General features: G+C 39.1%; 1 protein-coding gene across 1 annotated transcript in view; it reads left to right on the top strand.

Annotated features, from left to right (window-relative positions):
* The window catches only part of Grip163 (gamma-tubulin complex component 6), a 249,957-nt gene that overhangs the window by 143,701 nt on the left and 91,910 nt on the right, over positions 1-14,346 (top strand). Inside the window, exon 12 of the mRNA XM_067155466.2 lies at positions 9,037-10,801. Coding sequence (XP_067011567.2) covers positions 9,037-10,801 — 1,765 coding nt within the window. The remainder of the gene's footprint in view (positions 1-9,036; positions 10,802-14,346) is intronic.

Below are 14,346 nucleotides of genomic sequence, written 5' to 3'. Positions count from 1 at the left end.
ACCTTCAAAGATGCGTTTTTCTGCTTTTATTGAATGCAACTACTTGACATGCATGTTCTATTTAGTGCCAGAGACATGTATCTCTGATTATCCTTGAAGGTACTTTCTTAAATCTCACATGCAAGGAACTGTAGCTAAATCCTATAAAAGTGTTATTTATTTCATACCTGCCAACTTTCCCGATTTAGGCGGGAAAATCCCGATTTTCGACAGTTTTTCCCGCCTCCCGAATATTTTATCTTTTCTCCCGATTTTAGCTTATTTTTTAGTGAACTTCAAACATTTGATTTCAAATCCCGCCATTTCAGCTTTTTTACGCCAGTGGCCGGAAGTCCTTCGCTCATTGGCCGCTTTCAAACGAAATATCGAAGTTTATTAATGCGAGAAATGTGCGCGAATGTGCGATGTTTATTGAAACCTGTATATCGCGACGCGTATATAGATTGTCAATCTCTCGTTCTCGCGTGCTATGTTCACGTCAGTCTAGTCGATTCCATCCTCTTTGGTCGATTCTAGAGACTAGTCGCTTTCTTAGTAATTTAGTGACATGATTTCAGTGATAACGACTAGTGACTTTTCTAGAGATTTTAGGAGCCATTTGGAGACAATTCTGACTAATTGTAATTTATCTCAGTATAAATAAAATGTTTTGTCTGTACATTGCTCAGAATTTAAAAAGAACGATATTTCCGCACCGGTCGTGACCATAGTAACAAGGGGGAAATACACGTTTTAATTTTCCGTAATGTCTGTCTGTATGTCTGTACGTACGCAGGCTCATCACGAGAAAACGGCTGAAGAGAATTTAATGAAAATCGGTATATAACGTCGGGGAATAAGTCGCTACAATCTAGGCCATAAATAATTTTATTCACGCTGAGTGAAATGGTAGTTTAGGGGAAGGCCTAAAATTTAATTCGCAAATATTTGTTATTATTGGCCCTAGCGATAAATACTATATAACTAAAGTTATATATTATTAAATTTCCTATCATTTATGTCTTATGCATTTTTACCGTACCGGCTGTGATAACGGAGATATTAATGAATTTGGATTTTTTTTCCTAAGTCCGTATCAGCGCCGAGGTACAAGAAAATGGGTGAACAGAATTTTATGTTAAGTCAGGAAATAAGGAACTACAGTCTATATGTAAAGTCAGGGAATAAGGAACTACAGTCTATGCTATAAATAATTTTATTCACTCTGTTCGAAATGGTAGTTGAGGGGAAGGTGCCAAAAATTTAATTTTTAATTACCTATCTTAGTGGTCATATTGAAAAGTACTACATAACAAAAGTTACAGGGAATGCAATTTCTGATTATTTGTCTTATTCAGTTTTGCAAGAGACAATTCTCATGATTGATTCGTATTGAAACTGACTTAAGCAAATTATCACAAAAATATACTCTTATTATCACCACCTATTCAATACAAGCCACGTGCTACGTGAATGAAATCTGCATAATACTGTATACACTTCTCAGGGACATTTTTCGCCCCTTGTTAAGGGCATCATCAACCTTTAGGAAACCTTAAGTTTAAATGTCTGAAACATACTTTTCATTGTAATCCATGTATGAATAGATAATGTTTCAGATATGTGACCTTAAGGTTACCTAAAGGTTGATGATGCCCTTAACAAGGGGCGAAAAATGTCCCTGAGAAGTGTATACAGTATTACGTAGATTTCATCCACGTAGCACGTGGCTTGTATTGAATAGGTGGTAATAATGGAATAAATTATTTTTGTGATAATTTGCTTATTCAGTTTTACCGTTCCGACTACAATAATATTGGTGGTGATGGTGATTAAATTTTGAAGATTATAAGAATGAGGAAAGTCACGAAGGAACGATCGCTTGAATAATAACACAAGAGGGAGTCATGAAAGAAAGGACAACTCGCTTTGCATTAGATGCTCTAATATCACAGATTCGGAAGAAAACTAAATGTGAAGGCCTCCAATATAGAAAGCTCATAAAATTGATCAACAATTACATTGACCATTGTTTGTTGTGATGTGCTTTGTGTATTCTGCTGCCATTTATCTACGATAGACGGGATTACTGCTGCGTTTCAAGTATAACAGCCTGTTTGAATATTGGCGGGAAGAAGCTGGGGAGTGGGGAGTTGGATCTCTCTTGTTTAGCATGCCATTCTTCTGGTTCATAAATTTTCTGATACTACTGGTACGTAACACACTGGATCATCATAGTATTCCAGCTATTCGATCCCTACTCTGAGGTAGTGATTTGAATGAGCAGTGTGCACACTTAAACAGAATAATTACACAGGAGTGTTCGCGGCTGTCTGCAGCCTGGTCATTCTAGCTCTGAAACTTTGAACTGATAGATTTACACTGCAGTACTTTTCGCTAAAAGTGAGAAAATGTTCTGTTTTCATTTTATCGAATATTTCATATGAAAGCATTGCTTTTAATCGCGACATTCATACTGGCATCGTCGTAATGACATGTTGACTTCAGTTGGGAAAACTATAAGGACAGTCTTTCTGAGAATTCCGTAGCGAAACACGGGAACATCAGCTAGTTATTTGATCCAAATAGCATTGTGCTTCACATAGTTGCGCGGGCACTTGATGCAATATATTAATTTTTGCATTTCTAAGTAATGGCATCTAAGTGCATGACTGATTCACACATGTTGAGCATGAGTTCATACTATTTTCGGTAGGCTTATCAGAGACCGATTATCCCACTCACGTACTTCCTGTGAGGGAATAGAGATGTGTAATTTTTAGCCTTGTAGTCTCGTATAACAACACGGGCTTTGAGACAATAAGTCTTATAAATATATCGTAGTACTGTGTTGCGCAAGACATGTAGAATAAGCAATTTTGACCAATTTTATCTCCTGATTTCTCCTGATTTTCAAATCAAAATCTCTTGATTTTTGGTTTTGTAAAGTTGGCAGGTATGTTATTTTAATTTTTTAGCCAACATATACGACTTTAGTCAGTTTTATGGAGGTTTCCTTCCTTTTGTCAGCCCAATACTTTTCATTCTTTCTGCTTCTGGAATCACTCTTCCTATTCTCTGCTTGTTTATTTTCATCTGTAGTCTAGTGTGTTTATCTTTCAATATCTTGAGTGTATTTGTTTTGTATTTTAAATCTTCTATTGTAATATGTAACTCTGTCTTCTTTAAGTTCTGTGATCCATCTAATATTATTCTTAATCTTCCATAATTTTTCTATTATTTTCTTCTGATGCCCTAAGAATGATATTCATTTCTTTTTCATTGTGCTAGTCACAGGTTCTATTCTTTATAAACTGTTTCATTGGAAGCTAGTCCCCAGACTCAATTTACTTGATCATTTCTATTTAAACAGGTCCTAGGTGTAGGGATGTGGCGACCCCACCGCCCAGTGGGAAACCTCTGCAATTGGCGGGAAAACCATAACGTTTGAGGGGTATGGAGGAAATGCCTACTCCCAGTCCTGAACAACTAGGATGAATCACCTTTGCAGATCACATCTGGGATTGTAACTCCTGACCACGGTCAGAACATTGATCAATGATCAGACAATCAACTACCGAGCTCGATAGCTGCAGTCGCTTAAGTGCGGCCAGTATCCAGTATTCGGGAGATAGTAGGTTCCAACCCCACTGTCGGCAGCCCTGAAGATGGTTTTCTGTGGTTTCCCATTTTCACACCAGGCAAATGCTGGGGCTGTACCTTAATTAAGGCCACGGCAGCTTCCTTCCCACTCCTAGCCCTTCCCTGTCCCATCGTCGCCATAAGACCTATCTGTGTCGATGCGACGTAAAGCAACTAGCAAAAAAAAATAGACAATCAACTTATCATGGAGAGTCTTCTAATGAAAGAATCCACCGGCTTGGACATCCAACATTCTAGACCCGAGCAAAGACACCATTCGGATACGGTGGGGTGTCACATAGAAGATCATGGCGAGTCGGAGCACCTGAAAGCCCAACAGACGAACCACGGATACAGACTTAAATTCAGTAAACCAGGAAAATTCTCTTTCTTTGCAACTTTAAACATCAATTCAATAATGAAAATTGGGAAGTTGAAACACTTAACTGATGTCATGGATCAACACAGGATTCTAATCACAGCCCTACAAGAACTTCGGAACACAGATCAGGACCCATTTGAATCTGGGGGATATCATCTTTACAAAGGACCTCCAGGAAAGAGAGTGTGAAAAATGTTCCCCAATTTGGAATGGGATTCCTGGTTCATACTAGCATATTAGATTCAGTGGAGGACTTCTCATCAAGAACTGCAACCTTAACGATTAGAGTAGAGAACAAAATATATACACTGATTAATGTCCATGCGCCAACAAATGAGAAAAACAGGACAAATAAAGAGGAAACTGAAATGTTTTGGGAGGAGCTTGACCAACTGATTTAAAATATCCCTGACAACCATGTTAAAATTATGCTTGGAGACTTCAACGCAAAAATTGGACAAGAGAGAAAATATTCCACAGTGGTAGGTAAATGCCCAGCACACAAATTGACAAATGGAAATGATCAAGGATTAATTGAGCTTTGCACAGACTGTGGGCTTCTTCTTGAAACCACAAAATTTAAGAGAAAACCACACAAATTAATGACCTGGAAATGCCCTAATGTTAAACTGGGTGAGTTTCAGATAGACCATGTAGCAATGGATAAAAAATACCGTAGAGAAATTTATAATGTCAAAGTCCTTCATGGGGTGGACATCGATTCTGATCATTATATTTCAAAGATTAAAATCAAGTTAACCCCAAGAAAACATCACAAACCATCTAAATTCACTAGGAGGAGGAAATATGACCCCAGCTACTTAATAATGCTGTGTATACAGAGAGATCCAAAACACTCTAAGCGACAAACTGGAAAAGATTATTGATAAACTAAAAAAGAACCTGTATCAACAAAAAATATCAGAAAGATGGACAGTGGCGGTTAATACCTAACAAAGTCGTGTACAAAGAGCTAGAACCCATTACAGATACTATGCGTAAGAGGAGACTGGGATTCTTTGGACATATCATGAGGATGCAGGACTCGAGACTTCTGAAACAACTAGTACAACACAATCTCGTCTCAAAAAATACCACAACAGGATGTAAATGGATCAGAGAAGTAAGAGAGGATCTGAAGGAAATAGGCCTTACAACAGAAGACACCAAAAATAAGATAAAATTGAATACAAAACTCAAGAATACAAACCTCCGCTTTACCCTTACACAAAACAAACCAACAACACGCACATTTTCAACTGAGGAAAGGGCACGAAGATCGGAGCGTCTGAAGAAGTACTGGGAGGACCGCAAAGCCCGAACAATCCCTTCAAAGAGACCTGAACGACGGACTGACTAAAGTGATCCTATGTGGTCATAAAAGAAGAAGAAGAAGAAGAAGAAACTAAAAAATATTGCCGAAGAAATTGCTCCTATGAAAAGGAGAAACACGCCTGGTGGAATGAGGAATGTGATATGGCAATACAGAAAAGACACAAAGCATGGCTAAATGACCAACAAAAGAAAACAGCACAATCTCGAGATGAACTAACTATTGCTAGAAGGCAAACGGCCAAAGAACTTAGAAGAATCAAACGAGACCATCAGAAAGATAACCTAGTGAACATAGATGAATCATTCGAACAACATAAGACACAAGACATTTAAACAATATCAATCAGGGTATACTCCTCCTACACTCATGATGAGAAATAAACAAGGACAACTAGCACACAATAATCAGGAAAATGCCAAAATGCTAGCTGATCACTTCAAAGAATTACTAAATGCTGAAGGCCCAAAAGGAATACCTGAAATTTTCACCTGATCCAAAAAATAAAACACGCTTAGACAAAGTTATTCCAGATTTCCATGAGGTATTTCAAGCGATTAATTAGCTCAAGAATTATAAAGCTGCAGGAGAAAATCAAGTGGTTGCTGAGCTGTGGAAGAATGCAAATAACCAAACACTTCAAAACCTACATAAACACATCATAGACATATGGAACTCTGAAAAGCTGCCTGCAGAATGGAATACAGCTATAATTCATCCAATACACAAAAAGGGGGGATAGACTGGATCCAAATAATTACCGAGGGATCTCTCTACTTGATACTACATATAAGATCCTGTCTAGAATTATCCTCACGAGAATTCAAGAACAGCTCGACCAAGAACTTGGAGAGTATCAGGGGGGGATTTCGACCTGAAAGAAGTTGTCCTGACCAAATCATTAGTCTTAAGTGGATTATGAACCATCAAAGAACGAGAAACAAAAAGCTAGTTTATCACTTTTGTTGACTTCAAGAAAGCATATGACAGTATTCATCGTGAGTCATTACTTAAAATCCTTAAAGAATTTGGGTTACACCAGAAACTCATTAATCTCGTTGGTGTTACCCTCAAGAACACTAGAGCAAAAGTTAAATTCCGAGGAGAGTTGCCTGAATCATTTGAAATCCAGACTGGACTTCCACAGGGGGATGGTCTCTCACCAATACTTCTTAACTGTGCATTGGAGAAAGTCATGCGAGAATGGTCTAAAAGATGTCAGCCAAACATCAAGATTGGCAAAAATATCAAACTCAATTGTCTAGCATTTGCAGATGACCTTGCGCTACTTGCAAGTAGTGTGGAAGAGGCTAAACTCCAAATTGAAGAATTAGAACAAATAGCAGCAAAAATTGGATTACAAATCTCCTTTGAAAAGACGGAAATGATGCCATCCTTCAAAGTGGAAACATCACTTATCACACTGACTAATAACAAACAAATTAAGGTTGTTAATAAATTTAAATATCTTGAAGAGATTAAAACTTAGAACTTAAAAGAGAAAATATCAGTTGAAAATAGAATTACCAAATTAAAACAAGCACAACACATTACTTGGCCAACCTACAAGAAGAAATCTCTCTCGATAAATGCAAAATTTAAATACTACAACTCCGTTATTAAGCCTGAAGCAACCTATGCTAGTGAAACCTTATTCAATTTGAATACGAAATCAACTACAGATAAATTACAGAAAATAGATAGACGAATCATTCATCGTCATAGGCATTTATTCGTCAACGAATATGTAGTATATAAATACAATGTCATTTGGACATATTAAATGTGTCGTCTGAGATGGCTGAACAGTCTGATTCTGGATGCACAGATTTTATTGCAGCGACAGCACACACTAGTAGTTGCAGCAGATGGTTGTGCAAGAATGCCATCCCTCGCATTCGCTCGTTCTTTCCTGCGGTTCCTCCTCTCAGACGAATCATTAGAACAATTCTAAACAAAAAACACCAAGTAGATAGACAATGGCAATTACTACCTAATGAAGTTGTATACCAGGAGACTGAGTCTATAATAGATACAATGCGGGGGAAAAAGAGTTGCTTTTTTCTGTCTCATATTACGACTACCAGAGACTGGGATACTCAAACATTTATTCAACTACTTTTGGAAAAGTAAAACTAAATATCACTGGTTCAAAGAAGTTCAAGAAGATTTAAATGAATTAGGCTTGACAATTCATCAAATTGAAAACAGAGAAGAGAAGAGGATCCTGAGAAATAACGACGTGAGACTTAAACTGAAGACCTATACACGCAAACAGTACAACATAACTGACGAAGAACAGGCAGCCAGGTCAGAGAGAATGAAACATTTCTGGGAACAAAAGAAGAAACATCAACCAAATTTGTAACCAATATTCATAAGACTTGACTGTATATAGATTGATTTCAGTGCTCCAATGTGGTCGTAAAATAAATAATAATAATAATAATAATAATAATAATAATAATAAAAAACACTATTCTTTCTAACTTGAATACTCTATCTATTGCAACTGTGTTTGTTTTGAATAATGTTTCACATGCATATGTAATTTGTGGCTAGGTGTTTTGGAGTATTTCAATTTGGTAGCTATTGAGAGACACTTTTTATTAAATATATTCTTGGTAACATGCTGTGCTGTAACCAGTTCATCTATTCTATTTTGCCATGCTGGTTTCTCGTTCAGGTTATACTTGATTGAAAAAATCCACAGCCTGTTTCCAGTCCTTTGACTGGTTCAGTAATGGAATGAATGAAGCCCCCATCTAGCGACAAGGGTAGGAATTGTGCTGGCTGCCAAAGCCTGTCACATACCTCTGGGGCAATGATTAATAAATGACAGATGGAATGAAATTATATTGGAATGTGTTACTGGAATGAAATATGACTGGGAAAAACGGAGTACCCGGAGAAAAACCTGTCCCGCCTCCGCTTTTCGAGCACGTATCTCGTTGAGTGACCGGGATTTGAACCACGCAACCCAGCGGTGAGAAGCTGGCGTGTTGTGCTTGAGCCACGGAGGCTCTTATATGTGATTATTTCACCTAAATATTTAAATTTTGCTACATTTTTTATTTCTTGGTCTCCCAGCTTAATTCAGTTTGCAAGCGGAAACTGAGTTAACATAATTTGGTGGGTTTTTTTGTTTGTTTTTTTTCAAATGAAATTTTCAAACCAATATTTTGAGCTATTTCCTGTAAAGATTTTGTTTCTTTTGTTTCCTGAATATTATTGGCCAGAAGGGCTAGATCAGCATATACTAGACAGTTCAAATGTATGTTAGCCTTCTGGGTTCCAATTTTTATATTTTTTGAGTTTTTATACCATTCCCTCATAATATACTCTAGTGCACAGTTAAAAAGAAGAGGTGACAATCAGTCGCCCTGTCTTAAACCAATTGTTACCAAGAATGGTTTAGTCAGTTTGATTAGCTTTGGGTGAAGTCTGAAATGTCTTAACATTTTTAATAATGATGGTCTGTGGATGGAGTCGTAAGCCTTTTTTGGCTCCTGAAAAGTGCAGGAAATAAAGTTGTGTTCCTCTGTTTCTAAACTGATACTTTATTATGTTGTGGACCTGATTTTATGTACAACATAGATGCAGTAGCCTACTACACTTCCACAGTACAGTATCATGCTGCCTGTATGTCCAGTTATTTCTTTATCATTTAGTTACACGTTGGCTTTTCTTGTTGTCACAGGCAAAAATTGATGGAGTACTACGAGCAGCTGTCAGCTGTGGCAGACAAACGCCGCCATCTTGCTGAGTGGCGAATAGACCGCTTGCGCCTCAACGATCAACGTGCAGAGCAGCTCACTAGCGACCACCAGCAGATCACAGAGCTGAACTTTGTGAATGCTGGACTTCCTACTCTGGAACGAATCGAGGAAGTTTCATTGCTCGATAACGAAACGATGGTCTCAAACGATAACGTACCGACAGACTCGGCTATCACTCTTGAAGGAGGTGTTGCTAACAGCACTGAAGATGTTACTAATTTCTTAAACAATTCCATGGTAGATATCTGTAATAACTTTAATAATGCCAATGTTGTAAATAATGACATCAACCAAAATGCTCCATTGGTCACTGCAGAATCCGATCGTCATATTTTAGATCCAGGTGATGACATGAGGCAGTTGGACAATGCAGTATTATTGAACCAGTGTCGGTACGGTCCGGATGAACTTATTCTATCCAGTCAACTGATGACTGACAATAAGCGTGAGAATCGCCTGGCTGCTCAGCGAACGAGGGCCAAAGTATTGGGGGAAGAATACGGCATTGACATTTCGCTTAATCCTAAAAAGGCTACTGCTGCAGATCAGGTGAAGACAGATGTTGCACTGAACAGATGGAAGATGTTGCACGGGGATGTCAATATAATAACGGGAAATACTCGGTTGATCGGTGATAACTTTGAGAAAGGCACGGCAGATGCTGAAGCTGAAGAAATTTCTGCTGCATTTTCGTTGGATGATGGCGAAAGTGCAATGTCCACTTCAGTATCTATGGAGGAGGGCAACTTGAAAGTGGAGAGTGATGCAGAACCAATGTCTACATCTCTGTCGCTGGATGGACCGAAACTGGAGTTGGTGCCGTGTGGTCCTTCGTTGAAATCTGGGACGAGTTCTGGTGGAGTCACGCCTGGTGCCAGTAAAGCGAGCAGTAGTTACAACATCGCCTCCCTTACCAGCAGCAGCTCCTTCGACCTGAGTTCTAGCCGCTTCTCTGTCAGTGGAGAAGTGGGAACACCCATGTCAACCTTGGATGACACAATATTCCACAGGAGTACTAGCTCCTCCAACAGTCACAGTCTAAGGGATGGCGTCGTCCCATTCACTTTCTGGAGTAATTCTCGGTTGCTAGCGACCCTAACGGATAATATCTTTGGTATGCAACAGATGGGAGGAGAATCCAAAATGTCTGTGGTACGAGAAGAATCCAAAGAATCTTCTCTCTGTGATTCACAAAAAGAACAGACTCCTCTGGAATCCTGCATTATCCACGAAGCTCTGCGGAACTCTGTCCTGGTACCCTTACGGGCGCAGACCAGACTCGTAAACGAGGCAGTTATAAAATATTTCTTAGTGGACCTGAAACTTCCCGATCACTATAAGAGTCTTCGTAATTACTACTTCCTGTTAGACGGCGAGTTTGGTCGTAACTTGACGAGTGCACTATTCCAACGAGCAGCGATCGTCAAGCGACCGGATCAGCTTCTGAACTACAATACTCTGAGTAGCATCCTGAGCACGGCCTTAGCTGCTTCCCTCACCGGAGGAGAGCGCAACGCCGAGAGACTCAGCTTCAGCGTGCAATCCATCCCGGAACATTTCCGCATGTCCTCGCCGGACGTCCTGCAGTGCCTGTCCTTGGAGTACCGCGTGTCGTGGCCGCTCAACATCATCATTACATCGGAGGCCCTCAAGAAGTACGACCAGATATTCTCTTTCCTCTTGAAGGTGAGTCAAGTTACCTCTCTTCTTATTGCTCTATGGACAGTTCCTCTTTTGGATTCGTCATTTGTCTCTGTTGATCGTATGAGCAGGAGAAGGACTGCGTAGTCCCCTCTTAGTGGGCTTTTCCTGATACGCCTGCACAATTTTGACTTGGCCGTAGTAACACGATGTTATGCTTATTTTCCACACAGATATTGTGATTGATTAAATATCACTGTTGGTCTGATGTTTGCAATGCTATGAGCAATGTGTCTTTTTCCTGCCATTGACCCCAGCTTGATGTAGATTTGGCACAGTTTTACAGCTGGGTGCATATAGCAAGCTGCTTTGTATGTCTCTCATGGAGCTGGATGTGTCCATTTGCACAGTTTGAATCGAACCCAGTGCCCAAACAGGAGCCGGACAATAATAACCTGAGTAATCGCTAATTTTTAGAGGTGTTAGTCTTTGTTAATTAGCTATAAAATGAAAAATTGTATTTAGATGTTAGGATAGTTTTATTTTCATGTATTTACACATTTCGTGTTGTCCAAAAGTGAATTTAAACAGCAAAATAACGCAGATTTTGTGTATAACACCACAATCTACAAAATAAAAACATTTTTATATAATGTATTTACTCGTGTATTAGACACCCCCCAGCTTTTCGAGATGAGGAAAATGACAAAAATAAATCTCGCATACAAGACCCCCCAAAGTAATTCGTCAGAAGAACGACAATTCCACTTCGAGATGGGTAGAAGTCTTATTGCAGCTCTGATGACATCGCACAAATTTGTGAATTCTTTCGCCCGTTCAACCCAAGCAATGAAAACACACTTCATAGTTAACAAATGTCCACCTCCGTAGCTCTGATGAGTCGCACAATAGGTGAATAGTTCGTATCCGACCTGCGCATTGCAAGCATACATCAGTCGTGCTATATGTCTTTGTTTTGTAGTTAAGAATGTCTGCCAGCGTAATGGCTAGCACAATTAGCTGCCATTCTCGGGAGTCTGAGTTCGATTCCCAGCGCCGTACTGCTAGAGATTCATGAATGGCAGGAAGGGGCATGTCTAAAAAGAACTGCACCACCTCGGGATGAGGAAACAAGTTTACTTCAGTTGAGAAATATTCGTGGTTGTTGCTATTAATATAGCAGGCGAGATTATTAACAAAGCAATCTTCAATATCTCGTAACTCGGGCCTTTTTTTGAGAGAGAAAACTAAGTTTAAAACATGAGAGAGACTGTCCAATCATAACGATTGTTTTACCCGCCAAGATACCTAAAAGAAAAATTATAATAATAATAATAATAATAATTTTATGTCCCCATTTACTTTTAACGATTTTCTGAGTTGCCAAACAAAACGTACTAGGGTATGCCATTTAAAAAATGGAGACAACGTACAAAATTAAACATGACAATAAAACTCATTACCGCCACACCAATAGATATCCATAAACTTTCCTGTTGTTGATTTTTATTCTTTTCGTCTTGGATCTTCTGGCACTATCCGGCCACTTGATAGCATACCTAGCCTAAACAATGTGTCTCTCTTATGTTATTTACAGCTGTTTAGGTAAATCCTGATGAGATAAATGTAGAGAACAAGCATGAAATATACTTACCATCTTACGAATAAAAAGTCCTTATACAGTTGTTTAACACTTGTATAGTTATATAGTGAATAAACCCTGTATAAGCGTTTTATATTTTTCTTACTAATAAACGTGGTATAACTCCGCCGTCGTCCGGTCCCAAGTCTGGAATGAGAAAGGAGGAGGGTTTGCTGGTCTGGCACCCAGCTGTAAAACTGCCAACGCCGAGTGTTGGGTGGCGGGAAATAACCTGACTCCCTAAGGGGGCCAACAGCTTCGGGTGAATGAGCCCGTTTAGGTGGGGTGGTGGTCCCCACAGTGGAAGAAATGCCACTGGAATCCATTATGCAGCGTCTGTTCTCCAGGTTAGGGGCGGCTGCACAAGGCGTCTGTACTCCAGAGGAGCGCCCTCGTTATCACCTCACTGGATCACATCCAGAGTTGTAATTCAGGACCTAGTCCCACACAGGTGACACCTTGACAGTCAACCATGGAAGGAGATAAGCAGATAACCTACTTCTCTACACACAATATAAACTCACTCATGCAAACCAGTAAACTAAAAGTGATCACTGACATAATGGACCAACACAAAATTCTTATCATGGGATTACAGGAAATTAGAAACTGACCAGGATGCCTTGGATTCTCAAAGGTACAGACTTTATAAAGGTATACCTGGGAAGAGAGTGATGAAGAATGTCCCACAATTTGGAACAGGATTTTTGGTCAGCCTTAAAATAATAAACTCAGTTCAAGAATTCAAATCACAGTCTCCACAACTCTCAATGCTCACCTTAAAGGCATCTAATAAAATCTATACTATAATAAATGCCCATGCTCCCACTAATGATAAAAATAACTCCTCGAAAGACCAGGAGGAAACAGGAGAATTTTGGGACCTATTGGACCAGACCATAGATAACGTCCCCAAACACCATGTAAAATTATTAATAGGCGACTTCAACACCCAACTAGGCAGGGAAAGAAAACACCGTGACATCATCGGAAAATGGCCAGCACACAAGAAAACAAATAAAAATGCAGGGAGACTAGTTGACCTGTGTAGAAACCATAATTTAATCTCAAAATCTTCATGTTTTAAGAGGAAGCCTCAAAAACTCAAAACATGGAAACACCCTGACTACACTAAAGGAGAATGGCAACTGGATCACATCTGCATGGACAAATACCACCACAAAGAGATCTATAACGTCAAAGTCCTCTGAGGAATAGACACAGGTTCAGATCATTACGTAGGTAAAATTAAACTCACTCCCCAGAAGAGACAGCAAAAGCAAGCCCTTAAAACTAAAAGATAAATAGATCCTACCCAGCTAATCAACAACAAAAATTACCAGAAAGCAACTGAAAAAGTAAAAAATCACAGATAAACTTGAAGACTTAGTGCACAACCTTAAACAAATTGCAGAAAACCTGGCTCCAATTAAACCACGTAAAAAACACCAGTGGTGGAACAGTAAATGTGATGAAACAGTGGAGAAAAGACATCAGGCATGGCTATTACATCAGTCCCAAAAACAGAAATATCCTATCAAAATCTAGTAAAACAGAGAAAAGAATCTACCCAAGTCTTAAGAAGAATAAAAAGACAACATCATAAGGACACACTGCAGTTAATTGAAGAACAATTCAATAAAACTCATTCAAGGGACTACTACAAAACCTTCAGAAAGCAGCTCCAAAAATATGAACCCCCGACGCTACTGATGAAGGATGAAAATGGTAAGCTGGCTCATAACAATAAAGACAAGGCAGAAATTCTGGCTAAATACCAAACTTCTAAATTGTGAGGAACCTACAGAACTCCTTCATTTGGACACCAACATCCCAATAAAAACACCACCAGAGAACAACAATTCCTCCACAATAAAGGAAGTCTACCAAGCTCTGAATAAACTAAAAAACTACAAAGCGCCAGGAGAAGATCAGACCTTTGCGGAAA

This window comes from Anabrus simplex, chromosome 11 (assembly GCF_040414725.1).
Source record: "Anabrus simplex isolate iqAnaSimp1 chromosome 11, ASM4041472v1, whole genome shotgun sequence".
NCBI classification, from domain to species: domain Eukaryota; kingdom Metazoa; phylum Arthropoda; class Insecta; order Orthoptera; family Tettigoniidae; genus Anabrus; species Anabrus simplex.
This window is presented reverse-complemented; position numbering and strand designations above follow the sequence as displayed.